This window comes from Galeopterus variegatus, unplaced genomic scaffold (assembly GCF_000696425.1).
Source record: "Galeopterus variegatus unplaced genomic scaffold, G_variegatus-3.0.2 Scaffold356, whole genome shotgun sequence".
NCBI lineage: Eukaryota > Metazoa > Chordata > Mammalia > Dermoptera > Cynocephalidae > Galeopterus > Galeopterus variegatus.
This window is the reverse complement of record NW_007726467.1, coordinates 162,156-189,698: the sequence shown is the minus strand read 5'-3', so window position 1 is coordinate 189,698 and position 27,543 is coordinate 162,156. Positions and strand designations below refer to the sequence as shown.

General features: G+C 44.3%; 1 protein-coding gene across 1 annotated transcript in view; it reads right to left on the bottom strand.

Annotated features, from left to right (window-relative positions):
• Window positions 1–4,247: 4,247 nt before the first annotated feature.
• The window catches only part of NCAPH (non-SMC condensin I complex, subunit H), a 35,134-nt gene continuing 11,838 nt past the window's right edge, over window positions 4,248–27,543 (bottom strand). Inside the window, exons 7-18 of the mRNA XM_008567906.1 lie at window positions 23,695–23,884; window positions 22,437–22,528; window positions 21,409–21,614; window positions 17,458–17,606; window positions 16,656–16,762; window positions 16,169–16,291; window positions 13,589–13,699; window positions 11,631–11,810; window positions 10,752–10,868; window positions 8,492–8,583; window positions 8,002–8,077; window positions 4,248–4,634 (exon numbers count right to left, since the gene is read on the bottom strand). Of these exons, the coding sequence (XP_008566128.1) occupies window positions 4,575–4,634; window positions 8,002–8,077; window positions 8,492–8,583; window positions 10,752–10,868; window positions 11,631–11,810; window positions 13,589–13,699; window positions 16,169–16,291; window positions 16,656–16,762; window positions 17,458–17,606; window positions 21,409–21,614; window positions 22,437–22,528; window positions 23,695–23,884 (1,503 nt within the window). The 3' untranslated portion in view covers window positions 4,248–4,574. The remainder of the gene's footprint in view (window positions 4,635–8,001; window positions 8,078–8,491; window positions 8,584–10,751; window positions 10,869–11,630; window positions 11,811–13,588; window positions 13,700–16,168; window positions 16,292–16,655; window positions 16,763–17,457; window positions 17,607–21,408; window positions 21,615–22,436; window positions 22,529–23,694; window positions 23,885–27,543) is intronic.

Genomic DNA, 27,543 nt, shown 5'->3' with positions numbered 1-27,543 from the left:
AAGAAAAAAAAAAAAAAAAAAAAAAAAAAAAAAAAAAAGAAAGGGATTATCAGGAGAAGGGGGAAAAGACCCTGAAGGCATTGCAGAAGCCTCTGGGGCCAACCCTTCCATTTCAGCCCCAAAGGCCTAGGGAGACAAAATAGTCTTAGGAAACAGGCCTGAGGCACCCTCCACAAGCTTGCTGCCCAGGGCCGCCTTCGGATGCTGCTTCCAGCACCCCTGCTGCTCCAGCCTTGGTTAAATTGGCCCCAGGCATGGCTGGACATGCAGCTTTGAAAGATACAAGCCGGAAGCCTTGGCAGAGTCCATGTGATGCTAAGTCACAGAATGCCAGAGCTGTGGAGGCTTGGGAGCCTCTACCACGATTTCAAAGGATGTATGGAAAAGTCTGGGGGCCCAGGGAGAAATGTTGCAGGGGCAGAGTCACCACAGACAGCCTTCACTAGAGCAATGCCGAGTGGAAACATGGGGTCAGAGTTGCAGCAGAGAAACCCCATCAGTGCCATGTCTAGTGGAGCCATGAGAGCAGGACCACCACGGAGACCCAGACCTGTGGAACTACCAGTGTGGAACACCAGCCTGGGAGAGCTGAAGTGTGGACCAAGACCAGGAAAGCCATAGGAGAACTGCCCAAGGACTTGGGGACCCAACCCCCATACCAGCATGCAGACATTGAACATGGAGTCAAGATACATGATTCGCCAGCTGTAAGATTTAATGCCTGCCCTGCTGGGTTTTGGAGTTGTTTAGAACCTGTTACCCCTTTCTTTCGGACTGTGTCTCCCTTTTTGAACCAGAATATATACCCTATGCTTGTCCCACCATTGTTTCTTGGAAGTAGATAAATTGCTTTGATTTCACAGATGGGACTTTTAAAGGACATGAGTTTGGGGGGGCCAGGGGCAGAGTGCCTTGGGTTTTATGTCCCCCCAAAAACTTAATTCCCACTGAGGGTGGAATATCCTATGATGGTAGTTGAAAGGTGGGGCCTTGAAGAGGTGATTAAACTTTAGGATCATGCCGTAGTCAATGGATTAAAAATGGTGGTCATGGGTGGAAGGCTTTAAAAAGAGAGTGAATGAGGTTAGTCTCTGCTCTCTCTGCTCCACCATTTTGTGCAATGTGAGGCCACTGGGTCACTGTCACCACCACCAAGGCTCTCACCAGATGTGCTCCCTGGACTTTGGACTTCCCAGCCTCAGAAACTGTAAGCAATAAATTTCATTTTCTTTACAAAATACCCAGTTCCATATGTTTTGTTATAAGCAACAGAAACGGACTAATACACTAGGACACGAAAGTGTCACCTGCAGCCTCTTGTTCCTCAGGGGAATCACACACCACCAGGGTAGTCAGGCCAGGGAAGTGCACCTAGTTGCATCATACCTTACTAAGAACTACAATTCCCCTTTAGACATCAGTACTTGTAACTGCATTCAATTTGTAACACCTGGTTCCCTCTTCCTTTGGGAAATGTACTCTCTCTCAGAATCCCACAATTCTCTCTTGCAATTTGGTTTCTCCTGTCCTTCCCTTCTGCTTCTGTTTGGCAAATAATGTTAAAACTTCAACTATGGACAGTGTTTATGCTTTTGTCTCAAGAGGGTTCTAAGTAACTGAGGCAGATACTGCCAGCTACCTCAAGTTTTCTTTTAACCTTAATAACAGAATCCAAACTTTTAGCTGGACACGTTGCCACCTAATTAGGATTACATTACAGCCAGATACAGCCATGTAATTGTGGAATATACTAAAAAGCGTATGTACTTCCCAGGGCCTGGTTTTCCAAAGCCTTGCAGTTTCAAATATTGACCTTGCGGAGGACTGGAAATTTCCCTCAGGGTTTAAGTCTCTGTTGCAAGATAAGGATTGTGGCACAGCAGGTTGCTGGCTTAAAGACAGACTAGTTACTGATTGTTATGTAAAGATACTGAGAATTTGCTATAGGAAGGAATGTTTGCTAAGAACAAACTGTTGTTGAGAGGACCACTTAATTGCCTTACTGGAATGTCATCTGACTTGTTTCACTGAAAGTTACCAGCCTACACTGTTAAACTATAACCCCACCTTTGTTATCTTCCTATAACTTCCTGGTCTGGAAAATAAATGCAGGAAGAGAACCCCAATTTGGCGTTAATTTCCCAAGGAAGGGATGGCTCTCGCTTGAGCGTCCCAAAGGGAGATTAACCACGTCGGGGCCTCTCACTGCTCAGTAGAGATGGGCTTCGAGTAATCCTTTGCGTCTCCGTCACCCAGGGGAAGTGGGGTGACAAATCTGTGGGGTGCGAAGCAACACAAAGCAACATGTAATTGTTCTGGTTAATTAGATATACAAATACTTCATATTAAGCCCCAGTGAATTAATCTAACAGGGAGGTGCAATTCTCTTCCAATCCCTCATCCCACTCCTTAGGATATGGATGTGATGACTGAATTCCAGCCACCACACTGAATCAAGGATGAGGGTTACACAGTAGGGATGGCAGAGAGGAAAGCAGGAAGGATTCTTGGTCTCATGATTTCATGGAACTGCCACACTAGCCTTGGACTACCTACCATCCTGATGTATTTTATATGAAATAAACTTATCTTGCATACCCACTGTCTTAGTCTGGGCTGCTCTAATAAAATACCTTAGACTGAGCAATTTACAAACAACAGATTTATTGCTCATAGTTCAAGAGGCTGGGAAGTCCAACATCAAGGCACCAACAGATTCAGTGTCTGGTGAGAGCTCATCCTTCATAGATGGCACCTGCCCCCATGATCTAATCACCTCCCAAGGGCCCCACCTCTTAATACCAACACATTGGGGATCAGATTTCAAAATATAAATTTTAGAGGGACACATTCAGACCATAGCACCTACTTATTTGTGTTTTCTATTATATGCACAAACTAATTGTAACAGACACAGTAACCATGTAAATGAAGGGGAGAAGCAGGGTGGAGGGAAGAAGGAACTTCATTAAAGAAGCTGGTACCAACCTCACTAGTTTTATTGGCAGCTCAGCCCCAGTCCAGACCCCACTATAGAGAAGTGTGATGGACTGAAGAAGGGAATGGGCTTGGCTAGTCCTATTCCCAGGAATAAAAGGAGCAAGAGGCACTCACCTGGCATGAGGAAAGAATGCTGCAGGCTTCAGCCCCAGCAAGGTAGAGTGTGGATTCTTGCCCTCTGGCACCATTGCTTTTTTCTACTAAAGCATGTTCACAAGTCTCTAACCCTCTCAATAGAGCAGAACAGGTAACATTTTGAACACAATTTGGAAAGTACATTACTAGGGGAAAGGCAATTGTGTTTTGTTTTGTATGGTTTTTGGCTTAGGAGCAAGTTATTCTGTGGAGTAATCACCAATAGCTACTTCACTGCTTCTGGCCTACCATCTGAGATCTCTGCTTAGCCAGCGAATGGCAATGGGGGTTCTGGCAGAGATCTAGGAACTTCCAAGGATAGAATTACTTGGATCAGCATCTACAACAGTTTTCCAAACTGCAAGCAAAGTTTATTCCTCTCTTTCCCTGAGGTTATGGGAAGAAATTTCACATTGCAGGTGTGCTGAATTCTATGGGGCTGGGTGGATCTCACCGAGCACTGCTCTTCATCCACGGCTGAGCCTGTGACGCAAGCAGCATGTGTAGTGGCTAAGAATAAAGACTCCGGAGGCAGACTGCCTGGCTCAAGGCCAAGCTCTGACAGTTTGCTAGATGCTCTTATGCAAGTTACTTTGCCTTTGTGTACCTTTTCCCTCCTGTGTAACATGGGAGTGATAACAGTATGTTCCTTATAGGAATGCTGAGAAGACTAAATGAAGTAATTCACAGAAGGGACTCAGGACACACTTAAGAAATGTTAGCAATGATTACTACCATCACCCTCCAGCAGAATTCACAGGTATTTAAACATAGACCCAGTGTTATTATGTGAATCTCCAGCCAGTGATTTCTTTCTCCTCTACTATCCTCCAAGGCAGATCATCTTAGCCCTTAATTTCCTACCACATACTGACATGTGGGTATCCTGGGTCACTAGCAGGACTGCATCCACCTTGAGGATGAGGACCAGGTCTAATAACTAGTGGACACTCAAATATTTTTCCAGGCATAGTATTCAAAATGATTTTACTTTTAAGCATTATATATACATTTATAAGAGTACATGTGATATATTTTATGTACATGGATTAGGTAGCTCTTTAAGGACAATATTAAGTGCCTACTAGAAATTATTTTCTACAAGAGTTAAGTATGGAAAATAATACACCCCTATTTAGGAGACTAAAACTATACACAGATATAAAGAATGGATATAGTTTTACACAACCCAGAACAATATCTTCACCCTCTCCTCCCTCCTAGTTGGTTGCTGATTAAACTTTAACCAGTCAGTAACAGAGCTTCAGGGTGTTGGTACCCAGACTGTGGTGGAGAGAAGGGAAGAGAAACAGATAGGCACTTTGGTAGTTGGCCACGCAGCCTTGCCAAAACCCATGGCATCTTCTTCCACCCAGAGTGGAGATGTCCAGGCCACTGAAAAGTGATGAGCCTCCTGCTGCCATCTTCTCTACAGTGAATCAATCTCCTTGCTTCACAAGAACATCAGAAAGATCTTCTGTTCCTTCCAGCTTTAGATTCTGAGGGAAGATAAAAACACACATGTACTCTGGTATACAGAGAATAAAAAAAAATCACAAAACATACTCTAATCAAGGTAACAAGGTAGTGTCTATAAAGAATGAGGTTTGTTCCACGATTATAAGGAAAATTTTTTCATAGCAAATATAATTCCTTGCTAGCTGCAGGGGAAAAAAGCAAAAAGCCAGTCTTTTCTAGCTCTGGTTCCTGCAACATTCTCCCTATAAAGGGCCCAAGAGCTGAGCTATCTGGCCTGAAGGAGCTAAGGGAATTGGATAGAGAGGCCACCAGGAGCCACAACACATATTAACCTGTCCACATGCTCCTCCTCCAGACACCCCTTACTGCCCCATGACCCTGAACCTCAGTCACGTCCATGACAGCCACCCTCCCTCTCTAGTCTCTGCACAAGTTTTTCTCCACCTCCCACCTAATACCCACCACTCCTCCACCCCAGGAATTCTTTTCACCAGTTCCAGGCTGCTGTTTCCCTCAGGACTAACAACTGTCAGAAGCTTTACTTGCCCAACTTCACCACCACCATCCCTCCCCTTACTTTGGATGGAGGTAGGTGGTGTGTTGGCACTCAACATCACTCCACCCTAGTGCACTTTTCTGTACTGCTAAAGATGGAGAATTCAAATCACACCCCATAGGTTTTCTGCAGCTCACATTCCAGAAATTGTTTAGGTTCAGCTAATCAGTCACACACTGCTGGCATTGCAGGGCCACAGAGGCAGAGGGCCAGTGCCCATTGCTGGATCCTAAGCCCCATCACACTGCATAGCTGAGGGGCAGATCGTTACCAGGGTGGTGGATAAATAGAATCCAGATGGGGGTGAAAGACTGAGAGAAAGCAAGCCAAGAAAGGTCAAGTTCTGGTGTGAAGTGTTTTGAGAATATTTCTCTTGGTGGCTCTAAGTTCTGAGTTATCACAGATCCCTGCGGATTATTACAGTAAATATTATGGCCAATGTTACAAGTCCAATCTTCTCAAATAGTCCAAACTGGGCCCCAGTAACAGGGTTGGCACTCAGCCTAACAGGTCATAGGCTAAGGCCATTCCTCATTCTTCAAATGCCGAGAGCTCCAGGGCCCCCTGCAGAGAAACTCAATCTGAGCAAAATGAAAAAAGCTTGCACTGTCAGTGGGGGAAGGGGAGTAGAGCTGGAATTGGAGGCCCTCGTTGAAGACATGGAATCACAATGTTGCTTAGCACTGTTGACCTGGCCCCAGTCTACTTGGGAACTAAGGAGGGCCATAAAGCTGCCCTCTCACATGGCAGCACTGTGATCCTCAGACAGGGGCAAATGAGTGAAATAGATAATGCTCTTAATTTAGAGTCAGGAAGGGTTTCTGAGCTTTGGAAGCACCCTACACTTTAGGAGTCTGGTGTGCTAGACCAGCAACTACGTCCATGAAGATGGTGTGAGAACGAGATTCCAGGCTTTCCCCAAACAGCTGAGCAGCGACACTTCTGAATGTCAGACAGATGGATGGCTTGTGCACCTTCTACCCCAGATGGGGAATCCTCATCAGAGCCACCCGCAGATTTCTTGTCAGAGCGATGATAACAATATTTATTTTTATTTATTTATTTTTCCTTTGTCATTCATTCTCCATGTAGTTTGCATCTGACATAGATACCTTAGGATGTGTCAGTGTGGGAACTACCATCTCCCATAATGGTAGACAGGTGCTGTTTGGTGCCACCCTTGCCTTCATGGGCTTCTGAACAGGACACGCCACCTCTCCAGAGTCAGCCGCTGCCTCACTAACTTCCAACCAGTCCCTGGGTGACAACCATTTGCAATGGCTCTGATGCACAATCATTCCCTCCTGGGAGCTCAGTTGGGTTCCTTCGTTTACGCCTCAGTTTTGAATACCCAGACCAGTGGTTATGGGCCCACTGGTCAGCACAGCACTTGGAGCCACACAGCACTTGCTTCTGGCTCGGTGGCTCTTCTACATCTGCTCCCCATCCAAAACCAAAACCAGCTTCTGTCACCTGAACAGTTTCTTCTTCTCGTGTGAGGTAATGAGCTACAGAACTGATAAGAAAAAAAACTGGACCCCAATTCCCAGTGATAGGTCACTTGGACTGGTTGGTGGCTGTGCCATACAGGCCATCCTAATCCTACAGGGGAACCTCTCTTCGAAGCATAGCCAGACCTGGGAAATGCAGCCAATCATCACTGCTCCTGATTTCATCATAAGGCCAGAGATCACAGATTAGCACGTAGGAAATCCTGGGCACTTCCACCAGGACCCCCTTTTGCTACCATTCCATTAAAATCTTATCTAACCATCCTATCAAACCATACTCCATGGGCTGGCCCTGTGGCTCACTCGGGAGAGTGCGGCGCTGGTAACACAGAGGCCGCAGGTTCGGATCCTATATAGTGATGGCCGGTGCGCTCACTGGCTGAGCATGGTGCAGACCACACCGTGCCGAGGGTTGAGATCCCCTTACTGGTCAAAAAAACCCCAAAAACAAAAAACCATACTCTAATACCGCCTCTCACCTGCAAAGCAGGGCGCCTGTCCAAAAGGAAGTTTAGAATCTATAGAGCTGCTCCACAATAGCCCCACACATGCTATGGCTGAGCCCACAGTCCTCTATTAGCAAGTGTGTTGTAGATCAGCTGGCTAGGGACACTACAGGACACCAAGTGTCCAGCAGTATCCAAATGTACAAGCCTGTTGTGGGCTGCCCTCACTGTGGTGCCCCCGGGTAGTGCCATCAGGCTCCCCAGAAGATGTGGCCTCCTCTGCTCTTTCAATAACTGTACCACGGCTGCTCAACTGTTGGCTGCATGGCACAAGGAGCCTGCCACACTAACCCAGCTGGCACTTTGGAACTCTCTTTCCTTGTGACAGATAGCTCTATTCCCAAGATTTTCCTCAACTGTTCTCAGCAGCTTTAATTTCCTGACTGTTATCTCCATATTTTATTACTCTCCCTTGTAACGTTTTCCTTTCCTCCTCATCTCTCACTTCTTATCTCTCCCATGCTGCCCATGTGTCTTGATTTTGGCACTGGTAGGCTTTGGCATTTAAAGTCTTTTGACACTCAATAAAGTAAAAGCACTTTTTCTTAGATTGGGGAACTCACTGATCACAATTCCATTGTCTAAAATTTTCCCATTTGGGCCCTCTTCACTATTTTCATTGCTAAATGAAACTGATAGCCTTTTTCTAAATTAATTCTAGGTGCCTGGTTAATCCTTTGAGTTGAAGGTACTGCATAAGCCACTGTATCTAAGATATGCTATGGTAGCCCATGAAAGATCTAATAAAAAGCTTAAATGAGGTGACACAAACAGGGAATATTCAAATACTCCCATGCTTACCATAATTACCTACCTTTTCATTGGCTAAATGTAGGAGACAGGCAAAAGCCAGAGGTATAGAGAGGTTCTGAGCCATGAGGGGTGGCAGGCTAGAAACAAAAAAACAAGTATTGAGCTGGGTCACTGCAAATCTAAGAACAAAGGCTCATTCATCAAGTATGAATAATGCACATATACAATGAGTAAACTAATGAGAAACAAAGAAATACTTCAGATGAATTTATAAGCAGGTTTTTCTAGTTTCTTATTTGGAAATAAAATATCTCCTGTTCCATTCCAGCCACTGGCACAGAAAATGCCTTTTTAAAGTTGGTCTATATGAACTTATCTATCAATGCAGAGAGGAAGCAGAAAAGCTGCTACATGAAGTTATAGCAAGTATTATATAAAGCAGGTTGTGCACAGGGGTCTGTCACACTAACAGCTCCAGGTGAGCTCTCTTGGCCAGGGCTCAGAGCAGAGATGGAGAGCCCCCTCTCACCTCCCACTTTGCCCGCACACACCTCTTATGCAGGTCCTTCGTGAGCCTGCTGAGCAGCTTCTCCTCAGCCACCTCCACTGGGGCCCCTTCTTTTCTAGTTTCACTGCGGTTTTCCTAAAAGAAGAAGTACATTCAGGGGTCGGACATTTAGGGCTAGTTTACTTTAGAAAGAGCAATAGAAAGTTACAAAATTGTATTCCTGGGCCGGCCCCGTGGCGCACTTGGGAGAGTGTGGCGCACTCGGAAGAGTGCGGCGCTGGGAGCGCAGCGGCGCTTCGGCCGCGGGTTCGGATCCTATATAAGGATGGCCGGTGCGCTCACTGGCTGAGCAAGGTGCGGGCGACACCAAGCCAAGGGTTGCGATCCCCTTACCGGTTAAAAAATAAATAAATATTAGTTAAAATTAAAATTAAAAAATTGTATTCCCAAAAAACAAAAGTCTACACCTGAATGAAATAAAAACAATTTCTTAGTTATTTTTTGAAGAAAAAAAACCTAAAAAGGAGCCAGTGCCTCATTCCCAGACTATGACACTGACATTTACCAAGTTATTGTAAACAGGAATGTCAGTGGCCAGTATAATCCTGGTAAAGGGGAAATTGCAATGAAGTTTGTTTCTAGGTCCTCCCAGGCGGGGGGGGGGGGGGCCCAAAAAAAAAAAAAAAAAAGCAAGATGATTCAGAAATAGCTGCATGAGAATATTAAAAACACTGTTTTTCAATGGATTCATTATAGGGTAAAAGTTCAATACCAAAGGGAGTGATTTTCATATGAATGTTGGGTGTTGCCAGTCACATACAAGAGGCTACACAGAGAACCAAGTCAAATCAAGCAACTCAGAGGAGCTGTGAGTGACAAGGTATAAAGAGGGCTGTTCAGATAAGGGACAGACATTACTGGACTCTTTTTCAAAGAAAACTTTGAAGATTTTGTTAGGCTTTCTTCGTTGAACTGTCACAAGTAACAATACAATTGTAAATGAATGGTGTTCAGTGGCCACATCACTGCCATTTACAGACCAGCTGCCAATGGCTGCCCATGATGAGAAATTAGCATTTAAAGAAGGTTACTGGGCTGACACATATGGCTGGTCTCAAAAAAGACAAAAAAAAAAAAAAAAAGTAAACTCAAGCTTTCCACTTAAACAAAAAATAGCCTGCTGCTTGCCTCCTTACTAGTAAGGCAAGCAGTTATGAAAAGATACCAGGCCTGGGATTTGCATTTAAAATAATTCAAAATGTGTACAGGGGTAATGGAGTTGGGGGCAGGAGGCACGGGAGTTTATTATTCTATGATTCTTCTCTCTACTATTCTCTCTGCTTTTGTATATGTTTGACTATTTTCTAGTAAAAAGTTTTTTGTTTTTTTTTTTAAAAAAAAGGATAAACCTTTAATGAACCAGAATTCCTGGGGGATAGGGTATTGAGTCATTTAGATTTAAAAGTTAAGCAGAACCCCATCCTGTCAACGCACACACACACCTTTTAAAAAGCACATTTCTCTTACACTTGTATCCCATTCCATTTTAGTTGACAAAAACTTATGAATATGACTAAAGCTTTCTCTGATATCCAAGCCTACACAGTTTAGGGCCCTCAATCAAGTCATGAGTTTTCACTTCTCAGCCAAGAGCAGAAGGTATAAGAGAGTGGTTGAGTTTGCAAAGCTCAGAATATTCCCTGAGCAGAAAGGGTTGGAAAGAAGAGGGAAGGACTCTAGTTAACTGAGATTTCCATTAATCAAGGTTTCACCTTGTTCTGAAGGAGAAAGAGAATGACAGCATAATAATTATTTTTTCCACCATTTTCCTTACTGAGAATTCAAAATTGGAATCCTCAAATCAGAATTATTAGATAAACATTCCATGGCACCTTAGAGTTACAATTTACTTTCCAAAAAGGTCATATATCAACTGAAATTTCTACCACCAGTGAATAAAAGTCCTCCATATTTTCTTCAACTCAGCAGTGGTAAACATCATTTAATTGCTAAAAGTGCTGTTGTTTTAAAGCAGCACCCAGGGGCTTTCGTTTTTATTTTTTTATTACTCACAAGGCTGAATAATGTCCTATGCACTAGATTGCCATTTGTATCATCTTTCATGTGGCCTGCCTGCTCATATACTCGGTTCATTTCTCTCTTAGAAGTGTGATGTCTTCCTTGGATTTTTGAATGAAGCTTTAGGTACTGGAGACATGGCCCAAATCGAGGTACCTTTGAGCCATAGACATCAGCCACTCCCTTCCCACATGCTGGCACCTAAACAAGCGGAGTGTCATTACCTCTGTGTCTGCTTCCTTCCTGGAGAACTCTGTCAGCAAATTCCACATGCTCTGTTTCAACTTCTTCATGTCCATCTTTTTGGCAGTCTTGGCATAATGAATTTCAATTTTATTTACCTGAAGTAGGTACATGACAAAGTAAAACTAAACCTTAAAAAAAAATTTACCATCAATTCACTGTAAAAATAAAAGTCTCAAGTTTGAATAAAGAAGGAATCTAGGCTGGCCAGTTAGCTCAGCTGGTTAGAGCACAGTGTTATAACATCAAGGCCAAGAGTTTGTATCTCCATACTGGCCAGCTGCCAAAAAAAAAAAAGAACGCAGTTTCAACCAAAGAGTTATACAGCTCTCTCTGGACACATTAAAAGAGTCCCTCATGTCAAATCTAATTTCTTTTTAACCAAGTGCAATCTACATTAAGGCTAACCTGGAATTTCAGTACAAAAGAGATAAGTGAATTAAACATTAATGAAAGCACCAAGCCTGCCACCTGGTATGGAATAGACAGATGCTGAATGCACAATAATTTAATAGAAACTGTATCTGGCCAAGATTTTTCAGAGCCACATAGCTACCTAGCCTCACTGAATATAAACCTATTTTCTCTGCCTGCAGCCTTCATTTGCATACTTTATTTGGGTGACCAGCTCACCCCTAGTTATTTCAAGATCTTTGGAGAGATGGTTAGTTCCACACAAACCTAATTAGCATCAGCTCACTCTCTACAGCCCTATTTAAGACTCAGCCACTTGGAGAATAGGTTAAAATTGGGAAGGAAAAAAAAAACATATCAAGCTCAGACTGATAGGACTCTCACATCGGAGGCAAATTAAATAGATTTCAGACAAAGTATATAATTCTGAGCTGCTTTGTCTTTACCTTATGAGGCTCAGCTACCAGATTTGATTCCCCGTATGTCGTGATGTCTAATCCGTGGACTTCAGGAGTTCCGTTCTCTTGTGTTGTCTTAGGTGAATGGCAAGGATAAGACGTGAGGTCAAAGGTCCCAACTGGTCCCACAAATAAGTCATCCGACTTGTCGTAATCACTGTCAGCATCCTGGGCAAGGAAACAGTTCTTCAAGTTTAGCAGAAGCTGTCAGAGGGGCTTAGAAACATCCTTGAAACAGACCTCATGTTTATAAAGCAAGAACAGACCACCTGATAGTTCATTGTGGAGTTACACCAGAATGGACTTCTTGGTGTCTCTAGTTATCTTCCTTTTTCACATAAACCATACTAGGGAAGTGTCTGTTATCAACCTAAGACCTCTATAGCAGGAGTTAAAAGTAATTCAATAATCACAACTGCCCGTGTCTTCTTTGGCTTCTAACCGATTTAGTTTCATTTTATACAGAAAGCATTCCCGAAATGCCAGAGACATGATCTGCATCCCTCATCCAACACGAGCATGGGAAATTCTAGGGGTCAACTGGTTGGCAGCAGGGGCACCACCTAGGAGCTTGTTGAGAAAGTCATTCTAGAGACCAAGACCAGAATGATTTTATAAGAACCTTTCACGGGGGCCGGCCCAGTGGTGCGCTGGAGAGTGCGCCACTTGGGAGCGTGGTGGCGCTCCAGCCGAGCGTTTGGATCCCATGTGGAGACCGGTTCCCGCTCACTGGCTGAGCGTGGTGTGGGCGCAACACCAAGGGTTGCGATCCCGTTACCGGTCAGTAAAAAAGACAAAAAAAAAAAGAAAAAAAAAATCAAGTCTCAATAAATTTTTAAAAACTGAAATTATTTCAAGTATCTTTTCAGATCACAACAGATTGAAACCAGAAATCAATAACACATGAAACCTAGGAAACTGTACAAAATCATGGAAATTAAACATGCTCCTGAATGACCTCTGGGTATAAGAAGAAATTAATCAGGAAATAAAAAAATTTCTTGAAACTATCAAAAATAGACACTTCATACTTTCACGGGGTGGGGTGGATGGATAGGACTTGGTCTTCTAAATTGGCTTCCTGAGTAAATTCTTATGCACACTAAAGTCTGAGAAGCACTGGCCAAGGGGTCAGTCTGCATTTTCACTAAAGTATAACAGATTAACTTTCCGCCAAGTAAGAAAATAAGGTGAATATATTATTCTTCCAGTTCTTTCCTTCTCCCCGTGTACAGGAGCACAGATAAGGCCTAATGTTTTTCCCATTTCTGTTACTTATACTTGCTATCTCACTAGCAGACCCAGAGAAGGGACATGAAAATTATTCAGTACAAACCAAGATCTAAAGATGAGGAGTGGCTTGTACAAGTGCACAAGTTCACAGTCTAAGAGCTAAAATCAGAGCTTGAAGCCTGGTCTCCTGAGACACACCACAAACACTTTTTTCCCCCACTAGAACTTCACATGTCTATGTGTTTTGTCTACCCAGCCAAATACTGGATTCTAAGAGCAGAAAGACCATTTATATTCCTTTGAAATCCCAAAATAACCAAGATTAGTGCCTTGTAGCCAGGCTAAAGATTCTCTCCACACGTTGACTCATTTACTGGAGTGTGTCCGTTTGCCTCCTGCACATGGGGTTGGAGGTAAGGCAGGCCAAGGTGGAGGCTGTTTCCTTCACTCTGCTCAGTTCTTTGCACTGAGGACAGACTGTGCACCCAGAAAATCCTCATCAGATTCAGAATTTCCTCAGTCTTCTGCCATTTAGAAGGGGGAGATGGGAAGTAGGGAAGAAAGACTTTTTTTTTTTCTTTTAAAAGATGACCAGTAAGGGGATCTTAACCCTTGGCTTGGTGTTATCAGCACCACGCTCTCCCAAGTGAGCCACGGGCCGGCCCAGATAGACTCTTCTTAGAAGAAAGAACAAAGCTCTTCTCCCCTTTTACCTGTAATCCAGGGCAAAAGTTGGAGGTGTCATTAGGATTGTTGTAATTATAGTCTTCAATGTCCTCATAATGCTCGGTCTCTGCCTTCTGGCCCTGAGCCACCTTAAGTAACTAGAATAAAAGAAAGAACAAATGCAAAAAGCAATTTCTAGAAAAGCAGCTACTGCACTACGTTGGGGAAATAAATCTTAGTTCCTATGCTCAGTCTCCTCCTAGAATTACATGATTTTAGAGTTAGAAGGGCCCTGACAAGTCATGTAGTCCAATCAACTCATCAACTGCACAGAGCAAGCCTGGAGTAGCAGGGCTCAGAGCCTCCACCCATCCCAAATAAACCAGGGCAACTCCATTTGCCCTGATTTCCAGTTAGGTCTTCCGTACAGTTTTATCTGAAAAAAGGTTCCTTCACTAAAACAAAACAAAATTTGGAAACCCCTGCCTACAGCTTTCGGAAAGGAAGTCAACCTGTTGCACTTGAACATTTCTACTAGAAAGCCCATTAGATTAATCTACAGGCACCGTGTCTCATTCCTGGGGGGCAACCACTGTTCCCTACATAGCAAGAGGGAGAAACATCTAGCTCTTTCCCTTTAATAACATCCATGGGTCCCTGTTCGGCTTCCGGAACCTCACAGAACAACTCTGTCTCCCTTTTGGCAGTACCTGTTGACCACGGCTTTTTAAATATTTGTTGGTCCTTAGACCAGTGAATTTTATCTGAGATGTGTCTCTTTGAGGTGGGGGAAATGTAGATGGAGGTGTGTATAGTTTACAAGAACAGCATGAATATTTTAATACAATTCTACACTTTGAAAACAACCCCCCAAAATTCACAATGTTTTGTAATACAAATCTAAAAATAACATTAAACAATAAATATTTTCTGAGTTAAGAGATGCCCCACTTTTTTCCACTGTTCCTCATGTGACACAACTTCTAAATCCCTCTCCGTTTAGAATATTCTCTTCTGGGCACACTCCCAATTGTCCCTAGCCAAATGTCCAGTGTTTCAGTCATTTTCCCAGTGGAGCTCTGCTGGAAGAATGAGGGATCTCCAGCTCCTGCTGCCTGGCTGTCCTGCTCCACGTGGGGACATTCATTCTGTGGATAAGCAGAAGCACAGATGCTTTCCTCTATAAGCAACAATTGAGGAAAAAAAAACCCTCTAAAACCAAAAAACCAGGACCTGGAGTACAATACTCTAATGACTTTCTTCTACCACCTTCACATCTGAATATACAAATTACTACCCATTGGGCTGGCCCCGTGGCGCACTTGGGAGAGTGCGGTGCTGGGAGCGCAGCGATGCTCCCGCCCCGGGGTCGGATCCTATATAGGAATGGCCGGTGTGCTCACTGGCTGAGCGCGGTGCAGGCAACACCACACCAAGGGTTGTGATCCCCTTACCGGTCACGAACAAGACAAAAAAAAAAAAATTACTACCCAGGCCACACTACTGAAAGGTTCATAATAAAGACTGGAGGGAGGGGCTTGTGGCCACAGACAGCAGCTCCTCCACGAGTTCCTATCAAGTGGCCTCATTCTGAGGCTGAGCAAGGCTTGGTGGAAGTGTTCTACCATCTGCCTCACTCAGCCTTGCTCTGCCCTTCTGCCTGAGGCCCTATCTGTACTTTGACTACAGCAGGTTGCTGCTGGGATCCAACCAATATTGACCACAGCCATAGCTTCCACTACTGTTGCAACTTTGCATCTCTTTCTGTGTTTGTAAGAGAATTCTGTTAAGTGAACAATATTGATCAGAAAGAGAAATATATCAGGGTTGGTTTCTAAAAAATAGAATGTGAGATATTAGTGAAATCAGGGAAATATATACATATCATTAAGATCTTATGGAGAAACAGGCAAAATAAAGAGGAAACTGTAAACTGTTCATATACTTGACACCGTAAGAATAGAACAACCAGGAATGCAAGTGAGCAGAGGATCCAAATGAAATGGAACTTAGCATAAACCACTGTCCAGTTATTCTGGCAAGAAGGGCCTGCACGTGCTACAAGCACCACAAGAACAGCCACAGGCAAATGAACTAGACAGTAATCAGGACACAACACAGGTGGTCTGGAGTGCGCCACATAATAGTCTTAGGAGCCTGGGCAGGATGTGCAAGACTTGGGAACTTCCTGAGGACGTGACCACACATGTCATTGCTATAGAACTGGATCACGACTCAGGCAATGTGGACTATATAAAGCACCTGGTGAGTGAACCTGCAACTTCAATGAGAAAGTGAGAAAATTAAGAAATAACTAAAATTTTTTGGAAACTCACTCAAAGACTTTACATTCACCTGTCTTTCATTTCTGCACGGAAGCTTCCATGTCCAGCACTGTAGCCAGGTGTAAGAGTGCATCTATCCTGTCAGCTCTTCACTCTAGCTTTGCCTTACCCATCTGATCTCCCGGCAACTCCCCTTGGCTAGCACATATCCCTCCTCGTACTCTCTCCTTTCCTCGAAGGCACTGCCTAACAGCCACACTACCACTCACTTAATACATCACATGCCAACCTCAACAGGCTTGGCAATAAGAATGGCTTAAAGGAACCGAAGAACAGCCTTACCCTGGTGCCTGGTTTGAGATGAAGCTGGACGAGAGCATTGACATCATAGTGGAAATCTGTAGGAAGAGTGGTGGCTTTCCAATTCTGGTTCTCCAAAGTGGACTTGGTCAGAACAGTAGCAGCCTATTGATTATTTTTTTTAAAAAAAGGCATCTTTAATAACAATGGTCAAAGCATCTTTTTTTTTTTTTTAAAGGAGCTTGGGAAGGGCTTGGGTAGCTTTAGTTTACCATCAGAATTCCGACAGTTCTGGGTAAAAGAGTGATTTTGCTAGACATTACTCTCCTTATTCTAGACTTGATTCTTTCTGCCACTGGGTTTGGGATTATTTCTCAATTTCCCCTTTAGGGGATGAAGGAGAATGAAACCTTCAGCTTACTCTAAGAGTTAAATTTATAATGAATTTTTAAAAATCATATCTGAAGGGGAAAGAGAAGTGCAAAGAGTAATATAGGAAAGCACGAATGCTAATAAATCCAGCACAAACCTTTGTTTTTCGAAAATACACATCAAAGTCAATATCATCTTCAAAGTCAATTTCAAAATCTTTCTTTGTACTCTTCTTTTTGTTCTCTGATTGGGAGGCAGCACCTTCTGCAGAAATGAACACAGATGTCAACACTTCAGCTCTGTGGCCTAAAGCATTTGCTCACCTCACAAGATCTACTTATCCACCACAGGACAGTATTTATGTCTGAGCATCACAACAATAGTAGGAATGCTAAATCATACACCTCATTTTCATCCTAAACTTCTAATTTGTGTTTTGGCTAAGAAAACACATCAAAAATGTATGTTGATTCCTTCCTTTCAAAGAGAAAATGCAAAACATGTAACGGTGGCACAGCCCTTCGGAGCGCTGCAGAGTGCTGCCTTGTGCAATAACTCACGTGTGCCCTCTAGAATCCCGCAGTTATTCCTACCTGTGGCCATTTTTTGAAGTCAACGCAGATACCAGGGAGTAGTGCAAGGCTGTGAGCCCAGTTCTCTTGACTCCAGGTACTTAATCTCCCCACTCAGAGGCCTCAATTTTGGTGGGGAAGGGGGCAGCGGCTGGCATGAGGATCCGAACCCTTGACCTTGGTGTTATAAGAGGTCTCAACTTTAACTGACCCTTCATCCCAGGCCAGGCCAAATGACTGTCCAACCAGAAGGATGGCTCATCGGCATGCTTCTTCAGCTTATCAGGAGGTACAACAGGGCCATGACTGGCATTTCCCTTCCTTGGCTAACTGCTGACTGGCTGGTTATCTACACCATCTCTTAAGATTCCATCTAGAAGTACATACGTTTGTGTCGAGGCCTAAACCGCCAGTGATCCGGGCCAGCCCACATCGACATGGTCCGGGGACTGAAATAGGAATATTCTCCAGGTTTCATGGATAAAAGGGGGCACATGGTCCTAATATCTCCGTCCCCAAGGGAAATCATTTCTTCCCTGTAACACACATGAAATCATGTTTGCACATGTACAATATATGTAATACAATTGTGTATTTACATGTAAAGAAGCTTATGATGTCACTGAAGACTCCACCTACCCACTTTCCACAGATGAGCAGCATTTCTAAGAGTAAGTCTAATATAAATACTTCATTACTAACAATCCCTTAGTTTTTACTTCTCAGGTGCTTTTGTTTCTCTTAATTGTATAACAATATGATCATTTCTATACAAGTACTTTGGATGTTTCAAAGACCTTCATAAAATGCTAGTTCTACCCATTTGAGAGAAAACCAGAGATACAGAGAAATTAAGTTTTTATATAAGACTACATAGCTAGTAAAATGCCAGAGCTGGGAGCTGGACCCAATTCCCTGAATCCCAGCACCAGGGATTCCACTGTCCACAGCCTTCTTGCCACACAAGGTGACAATCCCTCACCCTTTCTTCCCCACCCTTCCACAGATGAGGGCTCCACAGACACTGCTACAGTTCCTACTAACAGTGAAAAAGGTGTTTTCATTTACAGTTTTAGTTCCCCAAAGGCTTCCCCCACACTTATAATCTGTTAGGTCATCCAGCTTTTATTCTTTGCTGTGTGTGAAGTGTCTGTCTCAGGGGCCGGTCCAGCACTGCAGTGTTGGTTTGGTTTTCACCCTCTCTACAAGGTACTAGAATGTGTGAAGTACCTTTCTCCTGAAGGGCTCCCACGTGTCAAAAAGCATGTTAGTGCTGCTCTACTGCCCTCTAAAGGTTAGGGGAACAAAGAAACTTCAGATGGAGAGTGGCTTTATACTTCTATTGAGCCATATGTATAAATCCCCTTCATATCAAGCCCTGTAGAATAAGCTAAAAAAAAAGTTAAAAAAAAAAGACTTTGGCTTTCTTTACAGAATCTTTAAAAATCAAAAACAAAAAAAAGAGACTGTATTTATATATTTATTGTGTAATTAAAATGTAATTTTAAAAAGTAAAATAGATACTAAAAAAAATGCAATTTCTAGCCTGTAAGACCGGGTGCTATATAACGGATGCCTAGCCTATGTTAGTAACAAATGTATCACATTGTGAACTCTAGATCAAGAAAGAAGATGGTTTTAGTTCTCACAGATATTCTTCTGTAAAAGTTCTGGTGGTTGTTTGGGGATGGGAACTTATAGGCAAAGGTATAAAGAGCTTGGCTCCTATTCCTGAAAATCTGTGGACCAGGGCTGGCCAGAGGCTCTTGTAGACTTCTTGAACTCTGGCCATTCAGTAATTCTTTCAACACACAATGTCCTGTGGTAGGTGCCATATTGGTTCTGACCTCACAACTCTACAATTTACCTAATCCACAGTTTACCCATTTCTCAAGCCCTGTCCCCTCCATCAAACTTGTCCAATCCCCTCTGCAGGAACTCTTTATTTCTTCTATCTCCTCCCTCTCAATATCACAGGGCGCCTCCTTCAATTTAGCCCCAGGTCAGTGCCGTTTTATATCAAATACCAGCAAGCTAAAAGTCTCCTCCTAGCTGGCTCCTAGGATACCAGCCAGCCCGCAGAAAGAATGTTTCATTCTTGCATGCATGGAGTAGGCTGTGCTCTGGGCCCTGACCCCTGACCAGGTCTTTAACAGCAGTAAGCACTTTATAAAATCACACCCACACCACAGAAGGGTCAGCTTGAAAACCATTGGCCCTACTGCTGCAGAAGAGGGAGTCACCTAAGCTGCCCTTAGACACCAAGCACTTTCTCATTAGAGTCCTTATTAACTAATGTATGTGCATAGTTGTCAAAGGGACCAATAAAATATGACATCCTACATAACACTGATGGTTATCATTCAACATTGCCCTCATCCACTTTGAGCTAGAGGCCCTAGAATACAGTGGTTTTTAACCCTGGGTACACAATGCAATCACCTGGAGAGGTATCAAAAAGTGGTGATGCAGATGTCTGTCCCCCTCCACTCCCAACATTCTCAGTTAGGTGGTCTAGAGTGGAGCCTGACATCTGAAGCTCATAAGATGTAGCAGGACTGGTCAAAGGTGCTGGGCAACAACCAGCTCCACCCCATCATTTAACGGCTCTGAGCCCCTTTCTTCATCTGTAAGATGGGGATAACAGAATCTGATACACGGCTATTGCAAGGATTAATTAATTTTATATATTATATAAATTATGGGAAATAATATGTGTAATGCACCTCGAATAGTGTATGGCACAAAGTCAGAATAACAAGGAGCTCAATAAATATGAGATATTACTGCTATCATCTAGTCCAACTCTTTGTTATATGGACGAGAAAACAAAGACCCCAAAAGATGATGACATTGCCCTGCATCTCATAGCCCTCCCTAGCAGGGTCAGATCCAGTCCAAAAACACTCCCTGGGCTCCAGGAAAGGCCAGCACCATGCCAAGGAGAGTGGATCGAAGGATGGAGAAAGCCCGATGCTACAGCTGCAGCCTCCTGCCCTTAATGCACTCAGCAGGACAGAGTTGAAGATTTTGGTTTTGGAACTGGGGAGAGCAATGGAGACATTTGTTCAAAATGACCAGCAGAAAACATCTTCCAAAAACAGAATGGAAGCCACTGAAGCCATTTGTTATTGTCAGTCCCTTGGATGTCACCTCACTGGGAAAAGTGACAGCGCTTCCCTGGCATTTGAAAATAATAAAAGTTCATCCCACAGACCTGCCTACCATTTCTCACTTCTTAGAAGACAAGAGAGGAACAGGGCAAAATCATGGCTATGCACAAATCAGGAGAGGAAGGTGCTAATGGGCCTAAGATGAGTAATTTTGCCTTGAGGTGCCAATGTTCAAACCCCCAAATTTCTACTCGGGTTCTAAGAGACATTATCAATCTAATCATCTCCCACATGCCAGACAAATTGAGCTCAAGACAGAAATCTCTTATCCTGGAGACATTCAAGCAATGCTCTTGAAGGGATTTTTGCCATGGTGGGAAATTACACTAAACAACTTCTAATGTTTTCCCCAAACTAATCCAGCTTGACTGTCCCCAATCCCCAGTTTGCAGAGCTGCTGTTATATAGACACTGTTTGCTCTAATCTGATGGAATCAACTACCCCCAGGCCCGTTCAAGACCTTTAAAAGGCCCTAGATACTGAACGGCTGTAGGATCCTGCTTCCAAATCATATTCAGAATTAAAACAAAAAATATCTAATAAGTACATATAATAAAGGCCAACCAAGTTCTGATATTTTTCTTATGATGTTTACTAGGGTAATAAAAAATTTAAATTACTAAAGACCAATTCTCCCTCCTCTCCCCACAAAACGCTCATTTCTCTATTTAGTTTTCCTCGCTTTGCTCGTCCCTAGTCTGCCTATCTGGTAACCCAGCACTGCCCAGCCCCCCTCTCTGCTTTACCCTCCAGGCAGGCACCACTTTTTTCTGTAAGGAACACATAAGCCTGTATCTGTCTATAACTGATATGCAGTGATACCACCAAAAGCCAGACTATATGCAGTGTGTAGAAAGGGAGCACGCTCTCTGCTACCAAAATGCAAGTGGTAACGACAGCCACCTACTTCAGTAGGTCTCAGGTACTCTTCCCAGAACTTTACATTGTTCTAATCCTTAAAATCTCCTGCAACATCATGTGGCTGAGCCAACATCAAAAGCCAAGTGTGATTCCACCATGAGTCAGAATGGCCTGGCTGATGTATATAACACAGCACACCAGCCCAGTCAATCACAGATAAAATTAGATCTCCCAGCAGGAAATCTGTTCAAAACTGATGGAAAACTCTTATGAAAATATTTTCTGTGACCCTGAGAGCCTTACTGGCAGCTTTGAACTTGGCAGGGATCCTTCCAGCTCCTGAACTCTTCGTGGTCCCCAGCTGCGGTGTGGTCAGGCTCGTCGCTGGCATCAAAGTCATCCTCCAGGGGCACATCAGGGAAGTCCCCACAGTCACTCTCCTCAACCTCGGCATTGATGTCGAATACCTGGTCATTCTTCTTAAACTTGTCTACTAGGGCTGACACAGACTGGAGGGGACGAAAGAGGGTTCTCTAGTTCTCCCTATTCCTATAACAACCCCAGTTCACCACTGGAGGAACAGCCTTCTCACCCTGAAATCCCAGTTTCCAGCCTTCTTTTCCCCTGTGCCACCTGTCCCACCCCTGCCTCCCAGAGGCAGCAGTGTTCTCACAATAGCACAGTTTATATTGTTTATATTAGGAAGTTTATATTGTGCACACAGGATGAAGCTGTATTGTTGTCAGACATTTTGTAAAACATGAAACAGGAATCTGCATCCATTAACTACATGTTTAGAGAAAACAGTTTTCCATGGAGACCATTTATTTTGGGAGTTCTAGTAAGTAGGCTAAAGGGGGCCATGCTAAAAATACACAGAGGAAAGCTTTACATGACAGTTTCCCAGGAAACTCTGTGCCAAGGGACTCAAACCCAAAGAGCAGGAAATTCCTCGAGCTTGACAGCAGCCTAAGAGACCAGAGACCACTGGGATAACCATGTTCGAGAGTAAATCTGATAAAAAATGTTCACCCATAAATGGCAGGGCCTCCTTACCCGAGGGAAGCAGAAGATGGGACATGAAGCTGATGCCAGAATTCATTTAGGTGTATAATGGTCCTGCTGACGCTCACAACCCAACTCCTACACCCCCCAGGTTTTTTGTCCCTATAGAAGTGCCAAAGAAAATATTTTCTGTACTCCTAGCTAAATAAAAACGATGCCACGGTTCTGGTTCCCATTGGGCAGAACTAATCTTGAGCCATCTCACTGAAACCATGAGCCTTTGGAGAAATGCCCAGAGCCCTTATAAGTCCAAAATTTGACCACACCTCATTATGTGTTTCACTGTCCCATTTAGTAAACTGGAACCCGGCCAGGGAAGGGCAGATCTGGCGATCTTCCACACACTGCTGCAAGGGCGCTGGAGAGGACAGCAAGATCACAGGTGAGATTAGAGGCGGCTCAAGTACATTCCTCATTCCCTTCAGAATGACACCAAGCAGCACAAGAGAGGTGAGAGGCACACAGTCACCGCCCTGTTCTCCATCAGAGGCTCAAGTTTCAGCAGTGGCTGGCAGCCAATCTCTGTGTGCTCTGCTCCCGTGGGAGCCAACAAGCAGATGCAAAGGCCACACCCACACTGGAGTTAAGCTACACACTATCATTCCGAGAACAAGGAAGATGCTAGAGGAAAAACTCAAAGTATAGACGTTGGACTCTGTGCCCTATGTTATAATTGGGAAATCAAAAACCCTTAAAGGTATGCTAAGTACATAAGCAATCATTTAACGGTACTTATTTTTAGTCCCATACTAAACTAGCTACAGATTACCAACCTCAGAGGATTAGAGCCCCGGTTGAGAGCATAAACTTGGAAAACAGATTGTTAGCACAAAACAGTTATATGAAGCAAAATTTAGGCAAAAATAGAAGGGACAGGCATGGGTACTGAAACATCTGCATGGCCCTGGAGGGGGGATCAATTTCACCCAACATGTAAAAATGATTACACACAGCATAGCTACTGCACTGCATGCACCTGGCTTTCACACCTGCCTGGGCCTTATAACAACATCCTCAGAAGATCCCCAGAGTGGGCAGAGGGGTAGAGTAGGAGGAATGTTACAATCTTTGCCATGCCAGTATAAGGGGACTGATAACAGGACAGATCAGCCCTTAGATTGCCACAGAGTAATCTGAGAAAAATTCACGATGCCCTTTTCTCCTCAGGACCCCTGGATTGGTAACAGATAAGAACAAGGCTTCTCTGGCTAGACAAAGGTCTCTTTGAGCCCCTTCCCAAGTTCAAACTCTGACACTATAGGTGGGCCCAGGGCTCTAATCGTGACTGTGAGAGCTGGCTGCGGACAGTGGGCACCTGAGGTATGTGGCATGTATAGATCAGGGGGCAATGGTTTACTGTTTTAGACTCCATGCTGCAGAGAGGAAAGTTAGTGGGTTGCTATGAATTCCCAAAAGGATACCCAATTTGGCATTCCAGAGAAAACTTCTGAGTAATTTAAATAAGCAACATTAGAGCATGAAAAGCTTATTATACCTCCGGTGAAACATATTATTTGTACTTACCTTTTAAATCTGTCATATCTACCCAGCCTAAATCTGGCAACTCGAGAGGTTCTCCAGTGGAAAGAGTGTGAACATCAGAAGGAAAAAGAAGCTCACTTCTGTAGTCATGGCAGTGGAGAGTAGAGAGGAAAACCCCTGCCGTGCTACACTCATCAAACGAGGCTGCAGTCTTCTGAAACATGGGATCGATCTGAATACAAAACAGGGAACCAAAGCATTATAGCAGGTAGCCAAAGGAAATATAAACTCTCATGCATTGGACCCTATTCATTTGCAGGTGTAAATACTGGATTGAGATGTCTCTGCACACGATCAAAAAGGGTGAGGTGTTTTCTAATTTATCAGGTAAAATCCCAGTTGAAAAGAAAGGCTGTACCTGGTCAAATGGATAAATGTATACTGCTCAAGAAGACAGTATATGGTGACAAGTGCACACTGGGTTAGTCTGTTAGTTTACAATACACCTGGACACATATCCTTCTGCTGGACTCCTTCCACAAGTCACTGTTTTTAAATGGCTATCTCTGAAATACCTAGTGCAGAAGAATGCTATCGCAACAAATTCTGTTGGCTTAAAAAGCCTGCGTGATGAAGCTAGTAACAAGGTTCTAGTGTCCCTCGGAACAGAATATTCTCTAACATTTGGAAGAACGTAACCGAGCCATCTAGGCGAAGGACAGGCAGAGTCAATAGGGCTAGATGGCTGGGTAAAACCTGACAGACATTGTAAGAAAGTCCCTAAGGCTGGGTCCAGGAGCAGGAGTGACACAGTCACGTGACATTAAGCCCAAAGGCAGAAAAGGGCACCAGGCATAAGAACAGGTACAAGGCAAGGCACATGCATGTGTGGCAAGAGGACCTCCTGAGAAAGAAGATAGGGGAGACGGGGTTGGGTATTGGGTTCACAGGTCTTCCTGATGCCTCAGGACATGGTTACTATGGAGAGAGGGGTTTGGGTATGACAGCATAGATGTGGCTCCCTGGCTCTTCCCTGGCCCCCCTAGCTCTAAAGCATCTCACCAGAACTGAACTTCTGCTCCTGCCTTCCCCATCAGTCTGTCTAACAATCCTTAGTCCCGGAGTAGCACACTGTCCCCTGCACGTTCTCCCGTTTCCCCAGCCCTCACACAGAAGCTACACAGCCTGGTGGATTTTCTTCCCAGTGCATCTCTACCTTTCCAGCCCCAGTGCCACCAATACAACCCTTGTCTCGCCTCTCCCACTTCCTGTCCTAAAAATACCAATGTCATTACTCCCATTCCCTTCCTCAAATGCTAACCAGAATAATGTTTGCCCACCTGGATCCCTGGAACTACCCTCAGCATTTCAGAGTCAACATGGAAACTGTCCCCTGACCCACATTAAAGCAGAAAGCACTAAGATAACTTTCCTCACCTTTGTCTAGAACTATATCATGCAAATTAGTCATGATATACATCCCTGAGTAATTCAAGGGGGAAATGAATTATTGCTGACTGCACAGTTTGGGCAGGTAAAACCTTTTGAAACAAGGGTCTACAGTTAAGGAAGGAGTCACAGTAAAAGAAGGCCTAGGTGGACAACAGACTGTATGATAAAGTCCAGGGTCATTCTAGGTGATTACTTATAAGTAAATCCTCAGCTCTAGCCAAGCTTGTACACTCTCCAGCTCTCCAGAAAACCAGAACTCTCCTGTGCAATGGCCTTTGCTATGCCTCTCCCTAGGATCACCTCCCTGGCAATGCCCACCTGACAAACACCTAGCCTTCCTTCAAGAACCAGTTCAAATCTCATGTCTTCTATAAACTCTGACCCCACCCACTCTGTTCTCCTATTTTTGTGCATTGATCTTCCTTGCATTATATCTACTTGTGCTCTAACAGTATAAAGAACTGGAGCATAATCATGTTTGACTCATCCATGCAAGCAATTTGCACACAGTAGAGAGCTGTATTCAAAAGAGATCAGCTCTTACATTAACAAGTGCTTGCAACTGGTCTAGACACACCCACACGACATCTGCTTTCTGATCTCCATGCCATCTCTAAGAAATTGCAAGTTCAATAAACAGTTGAAGCTTCAAATTGTAAGTCTGGCTCTCTCTGCTTACACCATCTTGTAATGTGAGACCCCTGGGTCACTGTTGCCACCACCAGATGGACTTTGGACTTCACAGCCTCTGAAACTAAAAAGCTTCCTGTCATTGAAGATGACTGTAGTGGAGACTTCTGGCGGCAAGATGGCGGTCTGAAGGCAGCGGAAGTGGTGGAAACTCACGACTTGGGGGCCCCAGGGACTGGAAGAAATCACAGTGCCTACTTGTAATGAAGAAAAGGTAGCGACTTGCCCCAGCCCAACCCCAGAGTGGGACCCTAGAAACGCTCGAGCCACCGCCGCTTGCAGTCGGTGACCGCGCGACTCTGCGCCCACCCGCGGAAGTGGCGGAGCCGGTAGTGGTGGCAGTAGCGGAGGAACCGGCGGCAGCAGAGCCGGCGGAGGGACCGGCGATGGCGGCGGCACCCTCGACAGCAACGGCGCCGGTGGCAGCGCCAGTGGCAGCAACGGGGAAGCGGCACCAGGGGTAGCGGCGGAAGCTGGGGAAGCAGCAGAGCCGGCAGCGGCGGAGCTGGCGGCAGTGGTGCCTGTGGCAGCAGCGTAAGCGGCGGCAGCAGCGAGGGAACCAGCAGCGGTAGGAGCGACACCCTGCGGTACCGCCCCGTCACCCAGCAGCCCGGCAGAGTCCAAGCTGACCAGAGAGGTGGCTCCCCAGAGAGGCCCAAGACCCAAAGTAACCACACACGCAAGGCACTAGTGGCCAACTGAGTAGTCACTGAGGTAGCCATACCAAATTGGCAACCACAGCAACATCTTAGTCAGGCAATAGTGTCAAACCTGTGGACTGTGAAACCTCCTGCCACAATGAATAAATATCAAAGAAAAGACACCAGAAATACAAAAAATCAAGAAAGTACACCACCCAAAGATAATAAATCTCAAGCTCTATATCCTATACAACAAGAAGCCCTTGAAATGACTGACAAGGAATTTCGAGTGATAATTCTAAGGAAACTGAATGAGATACAAGAAAACTCAGCTAGACATCATGATGAAACGAGGAAAAGTATACAGGACCTGAAAGAGGAAATGTACAAGGAAATCAATGCCCTGAAAAAAAATGTAGCAGAACTTGCCGAACTGAATAAGTTATTCAGCAAAATAAAAAAGACAACGGAGAGTTTAACCAGCAGGCTTGTCGAAGTTGAAGAGAGAATCTCTGAACTTGAAGATGGGCTGTTTGAAATAACACAAGCAGACAAAAAAAAAAAAAAAAAAAGAAAAAAAGAATCAAAGGCATTGAAGAAAATCTGAGAGAGATATCAGACAACTTTAAGCGTTCAAATATCCGAGTCACGGGTATCCCAGAAGGGGAGGAAAAAGGAGACTGCACTGAAAACATATTCAAAAAAATAGTGATGGAAAACTTCCCAGGGGCTGGCCTGGTGGCACACTGGAGAGTGCGCCGTCTGGAAGCGCGGCGGCGCTCCCGTCGAGGGTTCGGATCCCATGTGGAGACCGGTTCCCGCTCACTGGTTGAGCGTGGTGCGGGCGCAACACCGAGGGTTGCAATCCCGTTGCCAGTCCCCGGTGCGGGTGCGACACCGAGGGTTGCGATCCCGTTACCGGTCAGTAAAAAAAGATAAAAAGGAAAAAAAAAGAAAAAAGGAAAACTTCCGAGGTATAGGAAAAATCACAGATCTTCAGATCCAGGAAGCTTAACAACCTCCAAACATATTCTCGAAGACATGTTGTAGTCAAATTGGCAAGACTCAAAGACAAAGAGAGAATCTTAAGAGCTGCAAGAGAGAAGCG